Source organism: Aedes aegypti, chromosome 2 (assembly GCF_002204515.2).
Source record: "Aedes aegypti strain LVP_AGWG chromosome 2, AaegL5.0 Primary Assembly, whole genome shotgun sequence".
Lineage (NCBI taxonomy): Eukaryota > Metazoa > Arthropoda > Insecta > Diptera > Culicidae > Aedes > Aedes aegypti.
Genome location: NC_035108.1, coordinates 235,606,987 through 235,631,179, shown reverse-complemented (window position 1 = coordinate 235,631,179; position 24,193 = coordinate 235,606,987). Strand labels below are relative to the sequence as shown.

At 37.1% G+C, this 24,193-nt stretch overlaps 1 protein-coding gene across 2 annotated transcripts; it reads right to left on the bottom strand.

Moving 5' to 3' along the window:
* Positions 1-11,214: 11,214 nt before the first annotated feature.
* LOC5574363 (HD domain-containing protein 2) lies at positions 11,215-23,444 on the bottom strand. 2 transcript variants are annotated; one of them, XM_001661346.2, is made up of 5 exons: positions 23,343-23,444; positions 23,075-23,276; positions 22,620-22,758; positions 22,391-22,545; positions 11,224-11,870 (listed from the first exon to the last, which is right to left on the bottom strand). In XM_001661346.2, exons 2-5 carry the CDS (start codon positions 23,183-23,185, stop codon positions 11,589-11,591), a joined length of 687 nt encoding a protein of 228 aa, XP_001661396.1. In that variant the 5' UTR covers positions 23,186-23,276; positions 23,343-23,444; the 3' UTR covers positions 11,224-11,588. The 2 variants fall into 2 exon arrangements, with proteins under 2 accessions (XP_001661397.1, XP_001661396.1); XM_001661347.2 differs by having other exon boundaries at positions 11,215-11,870; positions 23,075-23,400.
* Between the last annotated feature and the right edge of the window lie 749 nt (positions 23,445-24,193).

Here is a 24,193-nt window from a genome sequence, read left to right as displayed (position 1 = left end):
TTTAAGCCATTTGAAGCCTTTTTAGCCGTTTTAAACCATTTTTAGCCAATTTTAGTATTTTTTATCAATTTTTAGTCGTTTAAAGCCATTTTTAGTCGTTTGAAGCTGTTTTAAGCTGATTAAGCTGTTTTAAGTCGTTTTAAGCCGTTTTATGCCGTTTTAAGCTGTTTTATGCCGTTTTATGACGTTTTATGACGTTTTAAGCCGTTTCAAGCTGTTTTAAGCTGTTTTAAGCTGTTTAAGCCGTTTTAAGCCGTTTTATGCCGTTTTAAGCTGTTTTATGCCGTTTTATGCTGTTTTAAGCCGTTTTAAGTTGTTTTAAGCCGTTTTAAGCCATTTTTAGCCGTTTTAAGCCGTTTTAAGCCGTTTTAAGCTGTTTTAAGCTGTTTTAAGCTGTTTTAAGCCGTTTTAAGCCGTTTTTAGCCGTTTTGAGCTGTTTTATTCCGTTTTATGCCGTTTTAAGCTGTTTTAAGCCGTTTTAAGCCTTTTTAAGCCGTTTTAAGCCGTTTTAAACCGTTTTATGCCGTTTTAAGTCATTTGAAGCCTTTTTAGCAGTTTTAAGCCACATATAGCCAATTTTAGTATTATTATCCATTTTTAGTCGTTTCAAGCCATTTTTAGCCAATTTAAGTATTTTCATCCATTATTAGTCGTTTTAAGCAATTTTTAGCCAATTTTAATATTTGTATCCATTTTAAGTCGTTTTAAGCCGTTTTAAGCTGTGTTATGCTGTTTCAAGCCATTTTAAGCCATTTTTAGCCAATTTTAGTATTTTCATCCATTATTAGTCGTTTTAAGCCATTTTTAGCCAATTTTAGTATTTGTATCCATATTTAATCGATTTAAGCCGTTTTAAGCCTTTTTAAGCCATTTTAAGCCGTTTTTAACCGTTTTAAGCAGTTTTAAGCTATGTTAAGCCGTTTTAAGCTTTTTTAAGCCATTTTATGCTGTTTTAAGCCATTTAAGGCCGTTTTATGCTGTTTTAAGCCGTTTTATGCTGTTATAAGCCGTTTTTAACCGTTTTAAGCAGTTTTAAGCTATGTTAAGCCGTTTTAAGCTTTTTTAAACCGTTTTATGCTGCTTCAAGCTGTTTTAAACCGTGTTAAGCCATTTTAAGCCGTTTCTATCCAATTTTAGTATTTCTATCCATTTCTAAGTCGTTTTAAGCCATTTTTAGTATTTTTCATCCATTTTTAGTCGTTTTAAGCAATTTTTAGCCAATTTTAGTATTTGTATCCATTTTAAGTCGTTTTAAGCCGTTTTAAGCCGTTTTATGCTGTTTCAAGTCATTTTAAGCCATTTTTAGCCAATATTAGTATTTTTATCCATTTTTAGCCAATTTAAGTATTTTCATCCATTTTTAGTCGTTTTAAGCCATTTTTAGCCAATTTTAGTATTTGTATCCATTTTAAGTGGTTTTCAGCCGTTTTATGCTGTTTAAGCTGTTTTAAGCCGTTTTATGCTGTTTTAAGCCATTTTAAGCCGTTTTATGCTGTTTTTAGCTGTTTTAAACCGTTTTAAGCCGTTTTAAGCCGTTTGAAGTAGTTTTAAGCCATTTTAAGCCGTTTGTAGCCATTACTAGCCAATTTTAGTATATATATCCAGTTTTAAGCTGTTTTATGCCGTTTTAAGCCATTTCAAGCCGTTTTAAGCCGTTTTAATCCGTTCTAATCCGTTTTAAGCCGTTTTAAGCTGTTTTAAGCTGTTTCAAGCCGTTTTAAGCCATTCAAGCCGTTTTAAGCCGTTTCAATCCATTTGAAGCCTTTTTAAGCCGTTTTAAGCATTTTTTAGCTATTTTTAGCCGTTTTAAGCCATTTTTAGTCATTTTTAAGCAGTTTTTTTTCCACTATTAGTCGTTTTAAGCCATTTTTAGTCATTTTAAGACACTATAAGACACTCTAAGACATTTCTAGTCGGTTAAAGCCTTTTTAAGCCGTTTTAAGCCTTTTTAAGCCGTTTTAAGCTGTTTTATACCGTTTAAAGCCGTTTTATGCTGTTTTAAGCTTTTAATTCCATTTTAAGCCGTTTTAGCTGTTTTTCACCGTTCACCGCTCAATACGGTGAGCCATTTTAAGCTGTTTTATGCTGTTTTAAGCCGTTTTAAGCTGTTTTAAGCCGTTTTAACCCGTTATATGCTGTTTTAGGCTGTTTTTAGCCGTTTAAACCGTTTTAAGCTGTTTTAAGCCGTTTCAACCCGTTTTAAGCCGTTTAAAGCCGTTTTAAGCTTTTTTGAACCGTTTTAAGCCGTTTTCTGCTGTTTCCAGCCATTTTAAGCCATTTTAAGACAATTTTAGTATTTTTATCCAATTTTAGTCGTTTTAAGCCATTTTTAGCCAATTTTAGTATTTGTATCCATTTTAAGCCGTTTTAATCCGTTTTAAGCCGTTTTTAGCCGGTTTTAGCTATTTTATGCTGTTTTAAGCTGCTTTAAGCCGTTTTATGCTGTTTTATTATAAGCCATTTGAAGCCTTTTCAGCCGTTTTAAACCATTTTTAGCCAATTATAGTATTTTTTTATCCATTTTTAGTCGTTTAAAGCCATTTTTAGCCAATTTTAGGATTTGGATCCATTTTTAGTCGTTTTATGCCGTTTTAAGCCGTTTTAAGCCGTTTTAAGCCGTTTTAAGCCGTTTTAAGCAGTTTTAAGCTGTTTTAAGCCGTTTAAAGCCGCTTTAAGTTGTTTTAAGCTGTTTTAAGCTGCGTTAAGCCGTTTAATGCCGTTTTAAGCTGTTTTAAGCCGTTTTAAGTCGTTTTAAGCCGTTTTAAGCCGTTCCAAGCCATTTGAAGCCTTTTTTAGCCGTTTTAAGCATTTTTTAGTTATTTTTAGCCGTTTTAAGCCATTTTAGTCATTTTAAGACACTATAAGACACTCTAAGACATTTCTAGTCGTTTAAAGCCTTTTTAAGCCGTTTTAAGCTTTTTTAAGCCGTTTTAAGCTGTTTTAAGCTGTTTTTTACCGTTTAAAGCCGTTTTATGCTGTTTTAAGCTCTTAATGCCATTTTAAGCCGTTTTATGCTGTTTTAGCTGTTTTTCACCGTTTCAAACCGTTTTGAGCCATTTTAAGCCATTTTAAGCCGTTTTATGCTGTTTTAAGCTGTTTAAGGATTTTTATGCAGTTTTTAGCCATTTTTAGCCGTTTTAAGCCGTTTTAAGCCGTTATTAGCCATTTTTAGCCAATTTTAGTATTTTTATTAATTTTTATTCGTTTTACGCCATTTTTAGTCATTTTAAGACACTATAAGACACTATAATACATTTTTGGTCGTTTTAAACCTCTTTAAGCCGTTTTAAGCTTTCTTAAGCCGTTGTAAGCTGTTTTATGCCGTTTTAAGCCGTTTTATGCTGTTTTAAGCTGTTTTACACCGTTTTAAACCGTTTCAAGCCGTTTTAAGCCGTTTTGATCCGTTTAAGCCATTTCTAGCCAATTTTAGTATTTTTTATTAAATTCTAGCCATTTTAAGACATTTTTAGACATTTTTAGTCATTTGTAGTCATTTTTAGTCGTTTTAAACCAGTTTAAGCCGTTATATGCTGTTTTTGCCGTTTTAAGCAGTTTTAAGCTATGTTAAGCCGTTTTATGCTGTGTTAAGCCGTTTTAAGTTGTTTTAGTCGTTTTAAGCCGTTTTAAGATATTTTTGGTCCTTTTAAGCCGTTTTTAGCCATTCGAAGACTCTTAAGCCATTTTATGCCGTTTCAAACCGTTTAAGCCATTCGAGGACTCTTAAGCCATTTTAAGCCTTTTAAATCCGTTTCAAGGCGTTTTTAGCCATTTGAAGCCATATCAAGCCATTTGAAGCCTCTCACGCCGCTTTAAGCCGATTTAAGCAATTTTAAATTGTTTTAAGCCATGTTTAGCCATTTGAAGTCATTTGAACCTTTTAGGCCATTTTTACCCATTTTTAAACATTTTAGTTATTCTTAGTCATTTTTAGCCCTTTTGAGACGTTTTAGACCTTATAAGTAGTTTTAAGCCTTTTTCTAGCCAGTTGAAGCCGTTTTAAGCCGTTTTAGGCCATTTTAAGCCGTTTGAAGTCTTTTTAGGCCATTTTTACCCATTTTAAGACATGTTTAATCATGTTTAGCCATATTTAGTCGTTTTCAGTCATTTTTAGCCGTTTTAGGCCGTTTTAAGCCATTTTTGGCTGTTTTAAGCCATTTTTAGCTGTTTTAAGCCATTTAAAGCCTTTTTAAGCCGCATTAAGCCATTTTTAGCCGTTTTTAGCTATTTTTAGCCCTTTTAAGCGGTTTTAGCCATTTGAAGCCTCCTAAGCCGTTTTTAGCCATTTCTAGCCAATTTTAGTAATTATTATTAATTTTTAGTCGCTTTAAGCCAGTTTTAGCCAATTTGAGACATTTTGACATTTTTAGTCAGTTTTGGTCATTTTTAGTCGTTTTAAGCCGTTTTATGCTGTTTCAAGCCGTTTTATGCTGTTTCAAGCCGTTTTAAGCAGTTTTAAGCCGTTTGAAGCCTTTTTAAGCCGTTTTAAGCCATTTCTAGCTAATTTTAGTATTTGTATCCATTATTAGTCGTTTTAAGCAATTTTTAGCCAATTTTAGTATTTGGATCCATTTTTAGTCATTTTTATTCGTTCTAAGCCATCTTAAGCCATTTTAAGCCTTTTTAAGCCGTTTTATGCTGTTTTAAGCTGTTTTAAGCTGTTTCAGTCGTTTTTAGTCGTTATAAGTCGTTTTAAGCCGTTTTAGGCCATTTTCACCCATTTTAGGACATGTTTAATCATTTTTAGCAATTTTTAAGTCGTTTTCAGCCTTTTTACCCTTTTTAAGCCATTTTTAGTCAATCTTAGCCATTTTAAGTCATTTGAAGCCGTTTTAAGCTATTTTAAATCGTTTTAAGCCATTTGAAGCCTTTTTATGCCATTTTTACCCATTGTAAGACATTTTAAGTTATTTTTAGTCATTTTTAGCCATTTTAAGCCGTTTTAAAGCTTTATAAGTAGTTTTAAGCTTTTTTCTAGCCTTTTAAAGCCGTTTTATGTCGTTTTTAGCCGTTTTAAGCCGTTTTTAGCAATTTAAAGCCATTTTTAGCTATTTTTAGACATTTTTAGTCATTTTTAGTCACTTTAGCCATTTTAAGCCGTTTAAAGTTGTTTTAAGCCTTTTTAAGCCATTTGATGCCTTTTTAGGCCATGTTTACCCATTTTAAGACATTTTTAGTTATTTTTAGTATTTTTTAGCCGTTTTAAGCCGTTTTAAACCTTTTTAAGTAGTCCAAAGCCATTAGGCCATTTTTACCCATTTTAAGACATTTTCAGTCATTTTTAGTAATGTTTAGCCGTTTTATGCTTTTTTAAGCCGTTTTAAGGCATTTTTAACGAATTTTAGTTTAGTTTAGACATTTATAGTCGCTTAGCCGTTTTAAGCCATTTTTTGTCATTTTAAGTCGTTTTAAGCCATTTTTAGTTGTTTTAATCCGCGTTAAGCCTTTTTTAAGCCATTTTTAGTCATTTTAATACGTTTTAAGCCATTTTTAGCGTTTTGAAGCCGTTTTAAGCCGTTCTTAGCCATTTAAAGCCATTATTAACCTTTTTAAGTCGTTTGAAGCCATTTGAAGCCGTTTTAAGCCATTTTTAGCCATTGTTAGCCATTTTTAGTCATTTTTAGCCGTTTTAAGCCGTTTTAAGACATTTTTAGCCGTTTTGAGCACTTTTTAGTCATTTTTAGTCAGTTTTACAGGCTTTGGAAAATTTAGCGATCATTGACACACGAGCCATAATTTCAACCCATTTATCCGCCTGCATTCATACAAAATGCATGACATTTAACGTTCGTGAAAGATTGCGAACCATGAATGAAAACAAGACAGACACACACCACCCACTGTTTGGCCCCGATCACCGTGTGTCAACATTTGTAACATTCGCTGACCCACACTCATTCTGATCAAGAAACAGAGGTTTCTGTTCGTTTGTTTAAGCCATTTGAAGCCGTTTTAAGCCATTTTAAACAAATTTTCAGTCATTTTAAGCCTTTTTAAGCCGTTTCAAACCATTTTTGGCTGTTTTAAGCCATTTTTAGCTGTTTTAAGCCATTTAAAGCCTTTTTAAGCCGTATTAAGCCATTTTTAGCCGTTTTTAGCTATTTTTAGCCCTTTTAAGCGGTTTTAGCCATTTGAAGCCTCCTAAGCCGTTTTTAGCCATTTCTAGCCAATTTTAGTAATTATTATTAATTTTTAGTCGCTTTAAGCCAGTTTTAGCCAATTTGAGACATTTTGACATTTTTAGTCAGTTTTGGTCATTTTTAGTCGTTTTAAGCCGTTTTATGCTGTTTCAAGCCGTTTTATGCTGTTTCAAGCCGTTTTAAGCAGTTTTAAGCCGTTTGAAGCCTTTTTAAGCCGTTTTAAGCCATTTCTAGCTAATTTTAGTATTTGTATCCATTATTAGTCGTTTTAAGCAATTTTTAGCCAATTTTAGTATTTGGATCCATTTTTAGTCATTTTTATTCGTTCTAAGCCATCTTAAGCCATTTTAAGCCTTTTTAAGCCGTTTTATGCTGTTTTAAGCTGTTTTAAGCTGTTTCAGTCGTTTTTAGTCGTTATAAGTCGTTTTAAGCCGTTTTAGGCCATTTTCATCCATTTTAGGACATGTTTAATCATTTTTAGCAATTTTTAAGTCGTTTTCAGCCTTTTTACCCTTTTTAAGCCATTTTTAGTCAATCTTAGCCATTTTAAGTCATTTGAAGCCGTTTTAAGCTATTTTAAATCGTTTTAAGCCATTTGAAGCCTTTTTATGCCATTTTTACCCATTGTAAGACATTTTAAGTTATTTTTAGTCATTTTTAGCCATTTTAAGCCGTTTTAAAGCTTTATAAGTAGTTTTAAGCTTTTTTCTAGCCTTTTAAAGCCGTTTTATGTCGTTTTTAGCCGTTTTAAGCCGTTTTTAGCAATTTAAAGCCATTTTTAGCTATTTTTAGACATTTTTAGTCATTTTTAGTCACTTTAGCCATTTTAAGCCGTTTAAAGTTGTTTTAAGCCTTTTTAAGCCATTTGATGCCTTTTTAGGCCATGTTTACCCATTTTAAGACATTTTTAGTTATTTTTAGTATTTTTTAGCCGTTTTAAGCCGTTTTAAACCTTTTTAAGTAGTCCAAAGCCATTAGGCCATTTTTACCCATTTTAAGACATTTTCAGTCATTTTTAGTAATGTTTAGCCGTTTTATGCTTTTTTAAGCCGTTTTAAGGCATTTTTAACGAATTTTAGTTTAGTTTAGACATTTATAGTCGCTTAGCCGTTTTAAGCCATTTTTTGTCATTTTAAGTCGTTTTAAGCCATTTTTAGTTGTTTTAATCCGCGTTAAGCCTTTTTTAAGCCATTTTTAGTCATTTTAATACGTTTTAAGCCATTTTTAGCGTTTTGAAGCCGTTTTAAGCCGTTCTTAGCCATTTAAAGCCATTATTAACCTTTTTAAGTCGTTTGAAGCCATTTGAAGCCGTTTTAAGCCATTTTTAGCCATTGTTAGCCATTTTTAGTCATTTTTAGCCGTTTTAAGCCGTTTTAAGACATTTTTAGCCGTTTTGAGCACTTTTTAGTCATTTTTAGTCAGTTTTACAGGCTTTGGAAAATTTAGCGATCATTGACACACGAGCCATAATTTCAACCCATTTATCCGCCTGCATTCATACAAAATGCATGACATTTAACGTTCGTGAAAGATTGCGAACCATGAATGAAAACAAGACAGACACACACCACCCACTGTTTGGCCCCGATCACCGTGTGTCAACATTTGTAACATTCGCTGACCCACACTCATTCTGATCAAGAAACAGAGGTTTCTGTTCGTTTGTTTAAGCCATTTGAAGCCGTTTTAAGCCATTTTAAACAAATTTTCAGTCATTTTAAGCCTTTTTAAGCCGTTTCAAACCGTTTTAACCCATTTAAAGCCATTCTTACCCATTTTTAGCAATTTCTAGTCATCTTTAGCCGTTTTAAGCCATTTTTACCCATTTTAAGACATTTTAAGCCATTCTTAGTCATTTAGCCGTTTTAAGCAATTTTTAGCCATTTTTAGTCATTTTAGACTTTTAGCCAATTTTAGCCATTTTAAGCGTTTCTAAGTCTTTTTAAGCCGTTTGAAGCCTTTTTAAGCCGTTTTAAGCCATTTTAAGCTGTTTTATGCTGTTTTGAGGCGTCTTTAAGCCGTTTTAGGCCATTTTAAGCCGTTTTTAGCCATTTGAAGCCGTTTAAGCCTTTATAAGCCGTTTTAAGCTAATTGATGCCATTTTTACCCATTTCAAGCCATTTTTACCCATTTTAAGCCATTTTTAGTCATTTTTAGCCGTTTGAAGCCGTGTTAAGCCGTTTTATGCTGTTTCAAGCTGTTTTAAGCTGTTTTGAGTCGTTTTAAGCCATTTTTAGCCTTTTTAAGCCGTTAATTAACAAACCAAAACCAAAAAGTACTCCATGGTTTAACAGTGATATCCAGAAGGCAATGATCGAACGAGACATAGCGTATCGTTTGTGGGTTTCTGACAATAGAAATATAAGTAGTAGAACGCTAGTGGCGCTGTTATCACAAAATAGAATTATTTGATTAATACTTACTATTGAAGTTTTTGATTGTTTGTTTAGGGCCATGTTGTAGAGAATGTTTTATTATGGTTGAAAAATTTGATTTGACACTTATAGACCCGGTACTCAGACTGTCAGAGCGTGGCAAACTAGATGTTGGTCACACGAACAGTCGCGACATTGGCCTTCTACAGCTAATGCTTCTACTTTTCTGACAGATCATCGCATAACCACAGTCAATACAAACGCCTCCGAAACAAGGTTACACAGCTAATCGCTTGCGCTAAATCTATTCTAGTGTCCCGAATAATAGATTCCTCTAACTCTTCAAAAGATCTACGGAAAAAGCTAAAACAAATTGGCGCAACATGTACTATGTGGGTAAAATGAACAGCTGTTGGTGGTAAAATGAACATCATGCAAAAAACGTGAGCAAAACTAATATTTTTAACAATTTTCGCTGCATTCCCGAAAATATATCTATAAATGATTGTAACCCATTCAAAAAGAAATGTAAAAGTTTCAGATTTGACATCACATCACAACGATATTCTTATCACTGAAAAACCTCAAGTCCTCCGAGCCAAAAGTTACGTCAGCTCCAATTTTCAAACGTGGTTTTCTAAAATCTTAGTTTTCGTTGATATTTTCACTTCAATTGACCTCCGTATTAATCCGAACACTCGGATTTATGGTCTAAATCGTCCGTGCGTGATAAAAATTCATTGAAATTTGTTTTTTCTCGGTAGAAGGCACGGTGTTCATTTTACCACCCCTGTTCATTTTACCACCACTTCCCCTACATTGTACATCTTCAAGTAAAAGTAATTTTGAAAACACAGGTACAGAAATCAACGAGTATTTTGCTTCTTACTTCACTGTTGATAGCAGCAGCATCTCTATTCCTCCTGAAAATATTCCAGGATTTCAGTTTACACAGATCAGAGATCATGACGTCATTTTGGCCATTAAATCTATAAAATCTAATGCTATTGGAGTGGATAACATTCCAATTCAGTTCATTCGATTGATTCTTCCTTATGTAGTTCGGCAAATAAGTTAATCTTCAATCTGATCATTTCCGCATCCAAATATCCTCGTGCTTGGAAGACTTCCAAAGTCTCACCAATATGAAAAAAACCATCAAGCGATTCTCTCGAAAACTTAAGGCGCATAAGTATTTTTAGTAGTTTATCCAAAGCTTTCGAAAATTTTAAAATTACAAATCCAGAACATTTGATCTATTTCGACCTTTTGTCAGAATTTCAATCTGGGTTTTGAGCAGGGCACAGTACAACGACAGCAATGCTTAAACTTCATGACGATATTATTTCTACAGTAGATAAGAAAGGCCTTTCTTTCTTCTTCTCACGCCTTTGAAAAGCGTGTGACAGAGTATCTCATACGACATGATTCATGTTTTCTAGAGCAGCTGTTCGTTTGTTGCAATCATACCTATCGAATAGGTCACAATTTGTTTGCGTAGATGGATGTTACTCAGATACTGTTAATATTTTATCCGGAGTACCACATGGTTCGATTTTAGGCTCTCTTCTTTTCACAATGTTTATTAATGATTTGCCGAGTGTACTAAAATACTGTCATATTCATTTGTTCGCATATGACGTCCAAATTTACATTATATCTACTGCTTATCGTCGCATGAATTGGCGGCTATGTTAAATGGGGATCTATCACGACTTTTGGAAAGGTCTACGAGTAATCTCTTACCTGTTAATCCTGCTAAAACCAAAGCTATGTTAATGTCAAGAAACAGAGAAGTCAACCAACGTACTATTATAATATTTGGAAATTCCATAATTGAATATGTCGACAATGTTACCACTCTGGGATTTGTTCTTCAAAGCAATCTTGAATGGGAATGGCAAATAAATGCTCAGTGTTCAAAAATATATAGAGGGCTTCGTGTACTAAGAATCACGTCTAGTACCTTACCAATCTCGGTGAAATTAAAACTCTTCAAATCATTGCTTTTGCCGCACTCAATCTATGGAGATGTTTTTTATTGAACGCCTCTGACAAAGCCATGGATCGTTTACGTAAAGCTTTGAACTTACGTGTACGATTTGTTTTTAATCTTTCCAGATTCTCAAGAGTTTCCCATTTACAACCATATCTTTTGGGTTGTAGTTTTCAAGACTTTCATAAAATTCGTAGTTGTAATATGTTATTCAAACTTGTTACTAAAAGATCTCGTAAATATGTGTACACTAAACTTCGCTCGTTTCAAAACAGTCGCAATCGCAATTTCTTCTTCCACGGTTCTGCTCGTCTCATTATAGGTATACACTATTTGTCCAGAGTATAGTATTTTGGAACCATCTTCCTTCCGTTTTGAAAAACTTGACTAGTGTAAGTGGATTTCGACAGGAGTGTGCCGCATAGTTCAACAGCCAATATCAGCAATAGGTTAAGATTTTTTATTGTATATCATTAGTTCATTGTCAGTTTCGGATTTGTTATATTAGATTCCATGAATTCAACGTGTGTAGTATAAAAAAACAGGAAGTTCCTTACACTACATTATTATGGAAAATAAATAAATAAATCGAATAAAAAAAAACATTTACACAAAATAGGAAATGTAATGTAGGAAAAGTTCAATTACCAGCCTAAGCGGAAATTTTTGGGTTGGTGTTGTGATATATTGAAAATAAAACATGTGCTTGAGTTTATGCATAGGATCTAACTAATTTGAAATGTATTGCGCATTGTATGCAAATACTACCAGTTGATCAATGTTTAAGTCCCTGAAATGTGTACCTTTACCATTTCTCACAAAAACATTTAATTGAAGGATCATTGAATGGGCTAAAAAATAATATAAAGATCGTCGTAATAAATAAACCATTTTTGTAAGTAACGCGCTTCACAATTTGACTAGCACGCATCAATTAGCTATTATCCTCGCACTATTGGAAACACCGTACCTGAATAAGCAAAGATGAGATCACATCTAATAAAACTCGTTTTTGTATCGTAACAGAAGAAACATCAGACTGTTTCAGCTTTTGACCCGAATAAATCTCCATCTCCAGAATCATCTGGAGCCACCACTAGTGGCAGCTTCACGCGATGGCGATGAATTATCCGTTGTCCCATCAGCAGTAGCTTCCGCAAATCTCTCTCTTTGAGCGTTGATTTCATTCACGATATTGATCACAAGTGGGTGGGAAAACTTTCCCTTGGTGGAATCGAAAAATTCCTGATGCTTCATCGGGCAATTGTCCCGTTTTTCGTACTCGAACGCCTGCATTACCATGTCGAGACGGTCCAGATCCTTCACAAATTTAGCCTCCGGTGTCTTTCCCTCTTCGTATTCCTAAAAAAAGCAAAAACAAATAATGAGACACTGAACATTTCTTCTTCTTCTTGGCATTACGTCCTCACTGGGACAAAGCCTGCTTCTCAGCTTAATGTTCTTATGAGCACTTCCCCAGTTATTAACTGAAAGCTTTCTTTGCTAAAGTTGCCATTTTCGCATTCGTATATCGTGTGGCAAGTACGATGATACTCTATGCCCAGAGAAGTCAAGGAAATTTCCATTACGAAATGATCCTACACGCAGCGAACTGGACTATCGAAATTCATACATTTTGCCTTATGAAAGGTGGAACGACTATTGCAATGCGAGCGCTTTATGTACCGTTCCAGCGTCATTCCACATCAAGGCGTCGATAGGCGCGTGGTATACGCACGGGTCTATCGATCGCAAGGTTCTTGGTTCGATTCCAGGTTGCCGCGTAAACATTTTTTGTTTTCAAATTTTGGTTTCATAAGGCAAATCTATGAATTCCAACCCGATTCCTTGTGGCGAATTTTCATCGAACCCAGACACTTTCAGAATGGCTTTGCTTTGTAACCGCGGACTCTAACCACTCGGCTAAAGAAGGCCCCTACACTGAAGATTTATAAAACTATAAATAATTTTGAATTGACACAACCGAAACTTGACGTGCTTAAGGTGAGGATGCATCGAAGCCACACCTCGAAATTTCAAGAGCACAGATCTAGAGAAGCAGACAACCGTTTGCGTTGAAAATTTGCGAGTGGTGTCCAGTGAGTTGAATTTTCGGCACAAACGGTTGTCTGGTTCTCTAGATTTGTGTTCTTGAATAGAGGTTTCGCTTCGATGCAACTTCACCTTAAGCATTTTTTTTTTTTAATCTTAAATAATGCATTCTTTTTCGATTCCAATGCAAATAGGGGCCTTCTTTAGTCTGTGTGTGCTGAACTGCTTACACGACCCGCAGGATGCACTCGACTGTTTTAAATAGTGAAATACTAAACTCTAAGATCCCTTCTACGATCCCATGATGATCCTATTCCAATTCAGAATCTCCAAGTCGGATTCGGACAGATGTAGAATCAGAATTAATCGAGAAATTCAGAACAATTCGTTGAAAAGCGTATTGAGGTACTCGGATAGCAAGACCCGTAAGCAGGAGGAGAAAACAAAGAGTAATAGAAAGAAGTAAAACCCCCAACCTTCTCAGTTCCCCTAAATTAACGGCTCCCACGCAAGTGGTAATACTGATACCAACACTTTCAATCCTTCATATTTCATCGAAACAGATAAGATAAAGGACAGAACTGAGCAGACGTACGAAGAAATACCAACTACTGAAAATAGTCAAACAGTACAGGCTTCGGATAACGGGGTCACCGACAGAACGTAAGCTATGCCACAACTGAAACTGCTGGATAACCTCCGACGTTCGAGTATATTCACTACCAGTGGGACGCACAAGGGCGTCAAAACTCGTTCCCCACAATCCCCAATTTTGAAATTGGACAGTCAGGGCCCCGTCGGTGCGGAAGCCAAAGCCGTACCGGAACCGACTGACAACCTCTGGCGTCCAGTTTCAATTGTGGTGTCAAAACCTGTTCCCCTATGAACAGCGCTGGAGTCAAGTCAACGGATTATATATATGTTGAACTATTGTTTTTATTGGAAAACTTTTACCTTGTCATATAAAATAATGTTTAATCTTTTATAAACTTAGTATACTTCCAGATCGCATATAGAAAATATATTAAATATCATATCCTTAAAAATTAAACATGAATGCTCTGACGTTTCGTAAGTGGATGGCGATAAAAACACCTGCCCGAACTTGCCCGATCGCAAGAATGCCCTATACGCAATATTCCCGTATTTTTGAATATTTTACTAAAAAAATCAAACATAATATTATTTTCACCATCAAATTTTCACCAGACCTACTATATGTTAATCAATGCGATCATCATAGGTGATATATGGTATTTTAATTGAAAAGTTACAAGCAAAACTCAAAATTTCGGTTTTTAGCACATTTCTAAAAAAATGCCTTTTTTCAAAAATAGTAGGCCTTGGAACTTTGACGTCTTCAGCAATTATTTTCAGCATTAAATAACAATAAACTTTGCCGGAGAAACCATACACCTAAACTGCCATTTGACCGAAATGGCATTTGAGCCATTTATGCGAATAACACTAAAAAATATCACTTCATCTCAAAAAGTCGGCCTCATTGAAAGGATCATTTTCGCAGAAGATATCAAACGTCTATCTCTTCATTCCGAAGAACTACAGGTTGTTTCCGCGTTTTTTCGATTCTGCCCCAGTGTGGGCGTGGAGCAAGATCTCGACGGCAGCGATCATTATCCAATTTCTCTAACATTGGAAGGTACATCAACCCCGCAAACGACACGCCGACCCAAATGGATGTTCGAACAAGCGGACTGGCCGGTCTTCCAAAGTGAAATCGATGTCAGATTAGCCACCTTTCCCCCAGAGTCGCTTGAGGAATTCGCTGATCTATTACGCTCCACCGCATCTCAAACAATTCCGTGAACCAGTCCAAAACCCGGTCGCCGGGCACTCTATTGGTGGAATGAGGACACACGGAGAGCTGTCAAGATGCGCCGGAAAAAATTAATAAAACTACGGAAACTACAGAAAAAAAAACTTTCAGAGGAGCTTCCTGATCGCACCAAGGCGCAGGAGGAATATAGCGCATCCAGAAATGGCTGCAGACAAACAATACGAAATGCAAAAGAGGCATCTTGGACAGAATTTTTAGACGGGATAAACGAGGAGCAAACGACATCCGAACTCTGGAGAAGAATAAACTGTCTTCAGGGGAAAAGACGGATGAAGGGCTTGGCCCTAAAGGTAGACGGAGTGCTCACGCGAGATCCTGCTAGCAAAGCAGATGCCCTGGCGGACCAATTCCAAAAACTTTCATCTTTCTAGCGATACCCTGAAAGCTTCAGAAACTTGCTGCAATCCCCGGAAACCGTAATACGTGATTTTTCAGTGCCTCCTAACAAAGGACATAGCTTCAATCTTCAGTTCACAATTGATGAATTGGAGTTCGCTCTGAAAAAAACTAAAGGCAAATCAGCGGAGTCAGACGTAATAGGATACCCTGGCACTACTGAATGGCATTAATCGTGAATGGCTTTACGGAACTCTTCCGAAAACATGAAACCACAGTCTGGTTGTCCCGATTCCAAAGAACTCGGGTTCACCGTCGGATTCAGGTAGTTATCGACCAATCGCTCTCACCAGCTGCCTATCCATAATAAGTCGTCGAGGCGCCTGTGACCCGGAAGTCACCCTCCAACCGGAATTGCAGAACCGACCCTGACACTAGGCCGACCTCCATCGAGTCGGAGTAGGCTAAATCCTCCACCGGGGACTAGCTGAGTAGATCGTGGAACAGCACCGGCATATGATCGTCGGGGCGCCTGTGAACCGGAAGTTTCCTTCCACCGGAATCGCAGGATCGACCTCGGCATCTGCCCGGCCAGCTTCGCAATAGGCTAAGTCCATCGTCGGGGACTAGCTGAGTAGATCGCGGAACAGCACCGGAAGTTTTCTTCAACCGGAATCGCAGGATCGTCGTCGGAGCGCCAGTGAACCGGAAGCCATCCTCCAACCGGAATCTCTAGGCCGACTTCAGCACTCTACCGGCCAACAACGGTGTATGAACAACGCGTAACGTTACCGGTTTCGGGAGAGGTACTCTCCATCGGAGTAGGCTAGCTTCACCGTCGGGAACTAAGCTGAGTAGTATCGATCACGACGAACCGCCGGCTTTGGGTCGTCGGGGCGCTTGCGAACCGGAAGTCATCCCTCAACCGGAATCGCAAGACCGACCCCGGCATCCAACCGGTCCGCCCGTAGACGAGCAGAAAAATGAAGTCAAGCGCACCAACAAAACACAGCAGCATCCATCGAAAAATTCTCACATGGCCCAGGCGTGTAATCGGCCCCGAAATGTGAGTGACGTTGAAGAGACAAATTGCAGCCAGATCGAATAGAGCAAGAGGTGACGCAAAGGCGTAGAGGCATCAACAAGCCCTCTGCCTCCTGTAGTAATACCATGAGGTAGTTCTAGGAGGACATCGGACTTGTAGCCCAAGGCAAAGAAAAGTGGCGTGGTACAGAGTTGTTTTCCTCTTTTTTTTCTCTGTTACCACACTCGAGACGTGCATCCGCAGTAGACCGTTGAGTAATAGACCGTAATAGACCATTAAGTGAGAACCACATAGTCTAAAACCCCTGTGCTCCCCAGATAGCCGGGTTAGGTGAAAGTTTGTAGCTTTGCTAGAAGTGCGAAAATTCTAAAAAAAAACTGCCTATCCAAGATAATGGAGCGGATAATAAATCGGAGATTAATTAGCTTTCTGGAAGGCAAACGCTTATTGGACCACCGACAACACGCTTTCCGATCGGGCTTTGGGACAAGTACCTACCTGGCTGAACTAGGGCAAATTTTGGATGATTCATTTCAAAAGGGCGAACATGTCAAAATCGTCTCGTTAGATCTGGCAAAGGCCTATAACAGGGCCTGGAGTCCAGCAATTCTCCAAAAGCTCGCTAATTGGAACATCTCTGGCAATATGTTGGCCTTCATTGAGAATTTTTTGAACGAGCGTACGTTTCAGGTTCTGATTGAGAATCACCGGTCAAACATTTCTCATGAAGAAACAGGGGTGCCACAGTGATCTGTCCTTGCTGTTAATTTATTTTTGGTGGCAATGAGCGATGTATTCTTGGCACTCCCTAAAGGGGAGCCCCATTCTAGTATACGCCGATGATATCCTTCTCTTAGTAAGCGGTATGCATCCTAAAAGTACAAGAAGAAAGTTACAGGCTGCAGTCTCAGTTGTGGCCAGTCTCAGATAGGCCAAAACGGCAGCGGAAAAGTGCGCTCGTGTTACTCTCGATCGGAATGTTTCCTTTCAGATTTCAAGAACGTAAATGTGTCCTGCAGAAACTGGGTCTGTTTAATGAGGAGTATATCAACGAAGCGCACTCGAAGTAATCGAACTACGCTGAAGAACGTGATAGACGCCGTAGTATGTAGTCGGCTATTATACGGCATTGAAGTAACCTGTAGGAATTTGGATGAGCTAATCAAACACTTAGCGTCGATCTACAATAAGTGCATACGTCACTTGTCAGGACTGCTTCCGTTAACTCCTGCTTTGTCAGCATGTGCTGAATTGGGAGTCCTTCCCTTTCGGCATAAAACTATCCTCGCTCTCTGTAACCGTACGATAGGGTATCTAGAACATACTAAAAATCAAGGACCGGTTTGCTTCCTAGCAAAGCAAGCAAACCTGGCCCTTGCATCGGTGGCCGACGTGCAGCTTCCACCGGTGGCTGGGCTCCACCGAAGGGGACCGCGAAGCTGGACGGTCAAAGCCCCTAAAACTGATGGAACCATACAAACCAGTTTTCGTAAAAAGGCCACACGTGAGAGAGTGAAAGTACACTTCTACCAGAGGATTTCGGAAACCTATAAGAACCACGAAATTAGATTCACCGACGGTTCGAAGCTAGGAGATCAAGTCGGTTTTGGGGTACTGAGCGACCAAATTGAACTATCCTACAGCTTACCAAATGTCAGCTCAGTTTTTTCAGCTGAAGCAGCGGCCATTTATCAGGCAATCATATCCCCAAGTGACAAGCTACTTCTTATTGTAACGGACTCTGCCAGTGTCCTAGCTGCAATTAAATCACCAACTAATGAACATCCATACATCCAGGGCATCCAGGACGCACTGTGTCGAACCAAGAGAGAAGTAGTTTTTATGTGGGTCCCGGGCCATTTCGGAATCGCTGGGAACGAAAAGGCAGACGCACTGGCGGGGACTGGTCGAAATAGACCACGTCTAACAAGTAAAATTCCCGGAGACGACATCAAGACATGGACTAAAAACAGGGTCTGGAATGCTTGGTCCCAAGAGTGGCGACAGGAACGAACGCTATTTTGTCGTAAGGTCAAAAATACAATCAACCCATGGAAAGACCTGCCTAACATAAGAGAGCAGGTTGTTCTATCAAGACTGAGGACCGGGCACAGCAGAATATCTCATGACATGAGTAGAGAAACAGCCGTTTTCCGTCGACATTGCGAATCGTGCGGAGAACGATGTACTATCGAGCATGTCATAAGCAACTGTCCATCTCTCGAGGATTTAAGAAGGATACACGACATCACCAACGTGATCAGAGCGCTTCAAAATTATCCGTCATTTGAGAGACAGCTGATTAATTTCCTGAAGGATGCAAGAATGTACGACTGTGTTTAACTTGGAATTCTACAATAGCAGACTAGCTTTTAATTCCTCAATTTTTCCCACATTGTCCACATGCGGCCTTCAAAATCGTGACCCTACGAGCTACGGCTAAGTGGTGTTCACCCAACACCTCGATCGAACACACGAATCCTCTGTACTAACAAATCCCCTTTCCTTTAAAAAGCACCGTACAAAACAACAAAATTAATGTAACTATCACACTTATTTTCATAAGACGCTTTGACAAGTTATGTTCCTTGTAAAACCTTTAGTTTCACACTAGTTTTAAAAATACGTATCTAGACTCAAGCGATGCTCTGTAATAGCAAAAAAAATATATCTGTGGAACTCTGGTGGTACCCTTAAGGTAGCTCCAGAATTTGTTTTTTTTTTCATATGGTGATGATAAAGCTAATAATAATACTCGGATAGTAAATTGCCGATTTCGAAAATGTAACTGAAAAGTGCTACTTTTCAGCATCATTAACAGTGCGAAAAAGTAGCGCTTTTCAGCACTGATTCTTATGGTAGGAAAAGTAGGCCGTTATGACGATCATTCTCTTGATAAAAGTAGGGTGGTATGTAACGGAATTGCAAAAATGAACATTTCGTTCACCGTTGAAAAGGATTGAAAAAAAAATGTTCAGTAATATTTGAGGCTTATTGAAATAATGTATATGTATAAAGCAGAGATTTTTTTTATCAAATTTCAGACCGTTATGCTCAAAATCATTGCTAAAATAGTTTGACTGTTCCGGTTTTACATTCAATACTGTAGATACGGTCAGCTTTGAGAATGGCCATGGTTTATTATTGCCATTCTCACAGCGATTTGAAATAACACAATTGAAATAACAAATCTGTTTGTCAGATTCAACAATATTTTTTGGCATGGTAACTATGATATTTTGTCAAAACCTCAAAAATATAATTCGAATCAATAACTTGTTTGTTTATTCAACGTATATTTGGCTTATTAGTGTACGAACAGTTCAGAGTGTAACGAAGTGCCATGCTGTGAAAATGTGTGCGTCCGTTTTAATTTCAAGTACTTAAAGATTTTTTTTTGCTTAAATTTGAAGCAGCGGAGTATAAAGAAAAGGATGTTTCAAAGTTAGTTGCATTTTAAAACAAGTGATGAGTTATCTTTCCATAACTGTTCATCTCGGTTTTTTGTTAGGCAGTTGATTCTCAATACAAGCGCATGAATTACTCGTGTTTCCATGCAACATTATTTAACAGCATGAAGGAGCTTGTTGAGAGGTTGCACTAATTAATTGGAGATTTTAAAATACTATTATTTATCGATTGAAACTAATTTTGAACGTAAAGAAATTATTAAAAATGCATTTTTTGCTAATGAAGAACAATGAACAATTTAAATATAATTTTAAATACAAAGGTATTGACCGTAATCATCACGTAATTATTCAACTTTGTTTTACCGGCATATAGACCTCCCTTCGGATTATTTCGATTATGACAGCAAATTAAAGAGGAAGATCTTGGTTTTTATTGGTCCAAATTTGAGCCATGCCAATATTGTGTTTTTTTTTTTGTATAAAGGTTACATAAAAAAACACCATACCAGTATTTGATATTCATTGTTGAGTTAGTATTTATAATTGTTGTCCTGGCTTCAAGGGTAGTCTCTGGAGTGCCAAACTCCGAGTATTTTATCATCTACTTGGTAGAATAGATTAAATTTCAGAAATAAACTGGATGACACTAGGGTTCAGATTGGTGATCTACGGAAAAGCGATCTACCCGCGCAATATGATACTGCGAGACGAAGCAAGAGACTCGTATTTACGAGAAAATAGGGCAATAATTCCCAATGTTTTACTTAGATGTTAAAAATTCATTTTCCAACCGATTTTTTTTTTAATTAATGGCATATGATCTCAATTTTCAATGACCAAACCGGAGTTATTTCAGATTCTGTGGGGGTCAAAACTGGTAAAATACGATGAGTTGAGTAATTTTACCTGTTATCTGGCTATTATTTATATTTTTATACATAAAACACTATCAATGCATGCAATCATATAGAATTGGGTTACAGGTTCTCAATGAATTCGATAATCAGTTAATTGGCTCTGGATGTACCCCGAGAAAAGTAGTAATTTCAAAATCATTCGTGTGACCGTTCAAACTTCATGATAAGTTGATAAGATTCCGTGTGGCTCTAAAGACTGTCACTTCTGTCACTGTCACTTCATATTTCTCCAAAAACATTCGTACGACACCTCAAACTTCATGATTTGTCAAGTAATGAATGGTATGTTAGAAAAATAATCAAGTAATGAATGGTATTTTAGGAGTCTAAAAACCATTTTAACGACTCGTCACACAAGACATGTTTCGAGAAAGTGATCATTTGTTGTAGAAACCATTCTAGCGTCATATCATACTTCATGATTCGTTGAGATCATAATGAAATGGGTTGTCCTGGATGTCTATGACCATTAGTGTGGGACAAAATTTAGATTCTCGCTCCAGTCCACTTTTTGGATTGCATTTAGGTCCCATAACAACTGTGCAAAATTTCAGCTTGATCGGAGAAACTATATATTTGCGCCAGCCGTTCAAAGTTTGTATGGGATTTACTATGGGAAAACTTACTTTTGCAAAGAAAAATCGCCAGAGGTCGCCCATTGATTTCTATAAAAATTCTGAACACAGACCTCGATAGGTATTTTTACGATGAAGAATATTGCCGAAGACCGCGAAACAATCCGACACTTGTGAAAAAAGTTATTCAATGAAAACCTATTGGCAACGCGACGTTGATTAACACGTAAAGGAATAACAATAATAACACAATCGGGCAAAATTTCCGAATAGTCTATGCTTAATAACTTTTTACACAAGCATCGGATTGCTTTGCGGTCTTCGGCAATGTTGTTCATCGTAGAAATACCTATCGAGATCTGTGTTCAGAAATTTTGTAGAGGTCAATGGGCGGCCTCTGGCGATTTTTCTTTGCAAAAGTAAGTTTTCCCATAGTAAATCCCATACAAACTTTGAACAGCTGGCGCAAATATATAGTTTCTCCGATCGAGCTGAAATTTTGCACAGTTGTTATGGGACCTAAATGCCATCCAAAAAGTGGACTGGAGCGAGAATCTAAATTTTTCATATAACCGTGTCCCAGGCTAATGACCATTCTGTACTCGCTGGGCAGATACCGAGTGTCTTCGGGTAAGGGAGTGCATTCATATTTTTCCAAAACTATTCCGTGTAACATCTCAAACTTCATGATTCGTCAAATAATGAGTGAACATTAGACTGATGCAAATTTTGAAGTTTTTGCTCCCCTATGCTTAAACGATGTCAATTATGATGAAAATGATCCTCCCAAAATTTGAAGTGATTCGGAAAAAATTTGGTTGTGCACACGCTATTTGAAGTTTATATGGAAATTACTATGGAAAAGACAAACCTTTTGTGTTCAGTCCTCTAACTGCTCGTCATAATAATCTATGGAAAAGTGAACACACTCATCTCATGTGAAAACTTCCCAGCTGCAACTTTGCCGAAGACCACATTTCAATGGCACGTAAGGATAATTTGTTATTCTTGATTCCAAAGTCTAAACCATGCTGAGATGATCATTCAATTACTTTCAGAGCAACACTGCTGTTTTGCTGTAGAACATAGTAGCCTGGATTACTTTGATCTATTCTTCCCGCCAGGAGCACCACTGTTGCCTGCCGGGCAGTTGGTTGAGCATGCAAAATGCATACCCAGTTTATGATGATGAATAGCAATTTATCCTGACGTCCAATCAAAATGTGGTCTTTGGCAAAGTTGTAGCTGAAAGGATTTCACATGAGAAGATTGTGTTCACTTTTCCATAAAACATCATGACAAAGAGATAGAGGGCTAAACACAAAAGGATGACGTTTTCCATAGTAATCTCCATATAAACTTCAAATGGCCTGTGCACAGTCAAATTTATTCCGATTCATTTTAAACTTTTGGAGGGTGCTATTTACCATAATATAAGTCGTTTAAGCATAGGGGAGCATTACATAGTTCAACGACCATTCACGATTGACCTGCTTACAATAGACATGTCTCCAAAATCTCTGTGGAAGTGACTAATTCCATAGTGCTGTAGAAACCATCCATGCGACATATCAAACTTCCTTGATTCACGTCATTACACAAGTTTTGTTAATGACCGTAGCAACAAACTTAAATGATGTCGTGACCTACAATCATCCTGCAAAATACGATGGAATCAAAACTCACATTGAACAGCTCCAAAAGCTTTTCCTTATTAGGGCCAAGGAGTTCAGCAATTTCCGATATGGCTGAAAATTCTTTCAGTAATTTCTCCTCCCTGGAGATTCCACAGTACGGCGTGATGTCGCCAACGATGCTTTCAGCAAGGTCATGCACCAGTGCTGAAATGTATATGGTAAGCAAGATTATTGATCCAACAAGCTTTTATTTCATTAAGTTCCAGTAAAACGCATACCTAATTCCATCACATGGATTCTGTCAAGATCTTGCTGGCCATCTAACAAGAACGACATCATTCCCATTCGATACATATGCCCCGAAATGGTCTCACAATCTTTGACATTACGCAGGACCCATCCGGTTCGCTTCGTATGCTGTAAAAAGAAAGACAATTAAGAAAATCAGCGTGATACACTCTATTTTGCAGAAAAAAGAGTATCATATGATACAAGTTAAGCTCAATTATTGGCAGTCAGTAACAGCTGTTCATGAATCATGACGTCGTACATTGCAAAGTTTCATACACATATGAATGCTTTGCCATGAATGATGCATACAGATACTTTTGTAAAATATATTTACGATAAAGAAATGCATGTGAATGGATTACGTAATCAATTTCATGGGCAATTTCACCATTTTTTAATTAGGTATACGTATTTTTATTCCATGATTCTTTTGATTTCTTACCTTTAAGTTGCCAACCAATTCTAAGAACTTCACATAATCAGAGTATTTGTTTCTTTGACCACCTTCTTCACTAGCACCAGAATGGCCATTTACGGTAACCCGATGCATCATTCCAACGCTCACGTGAGTTTCCCGAGACGCTACTAACTTGGACAATTTCGAGCACAGATCAAATGATTGTTTCTTCAGTTTGGTCGATAGCCTATAAATAGTAAGCATTTTTATGCTCGAACCTGTGTACCAGCGAAACTGTGGCCATCACTCTCACCAAGCTAATAGGAAACGATGTTAACAACTAGACGGTCGAGGGACGAAACGAAACGAACGTCACTGCTTAGAACCCCTGCACTGAGAGGCATGGGCTGCCAGTATCGCTAACGGTAAACAGAGTAAAATCTTATTAGAAATGGGAGAACGGTCAATGGATGAAGTGCTCCCAGAGTTAAGTTTAAATGAATGATAAAATCCCTTGCATAAAACTCTCATGTTGCAATTTAAATAGAAACCACATAGGTTACAATTTGAACATTTTAATTAAACTGTTTTTATTATGAACATATTTTTTTCTGTTTGTGATATTTAGATCCAGATTTGTTTTCAATGCAGAAGTAGAATTTGCTTTAGTACATTTAGTGTTAAGCCTATATATAGAATATATAGAATGATTTAGAATAATAAACCACATAATATATTAAAATCAACTACAACTTCAAGGATCAATATAAATCACTCTAGTTTCATAGTTCAATAAATAATTATCACAACTGATCAGAAGAATAGAGATTATGCAAGCATTCATGAATTGAACACCCTTACGTTTTTTTCCTAAACGTCTTAAGTAAATTATAACACAACATGTATTTCTAATTAAACATAGGGTAATTCTTCAATTATTTTCCTAGGTGGTTTTTACGTTCATCATAAATAACAACCAATGTGGCTTTATTTGATCGTTTTTATGGATATCCAATATGATCCAATATAGACTCATACAGAATTAGTAAATTAAAAAAAACAATTCGGTATCATACCATGCCATACAATTAGAACTAGAATGTGTATCCATTGACCGATTATTGTATGATTCCCGAAAGACGTGTTCTGCTGCATTATGTTTGA

What these genes read in the sequence shown, in the direction of transcription:
- LOC5574363 (XM_001661347.2), bottom strand. Translation starts at nt 23,293, where the DNA reads ATGCTTACTATTTATAGGCTATCGACCAAACTGAAGAAACAATCATTT. An exon ending in AATTGGTTGGCAACTTAAAG is followed by an intron (nt 22,759 to 23,074) that starts GTAAGAAATCAA and finishes TTCTTTTTACAG; the next exon opens with CATACGAAGCGAACCGGATG. An exon ending in AGCTTTTGGAGCTGTTCAAT is followed by an intron (nt 11,871 to 22,390) that starts GTGAGTTTTGAT and finishes TGCTTTTTTTAG; the next exon opens with GAATACGAAGAGGGAAAGAC.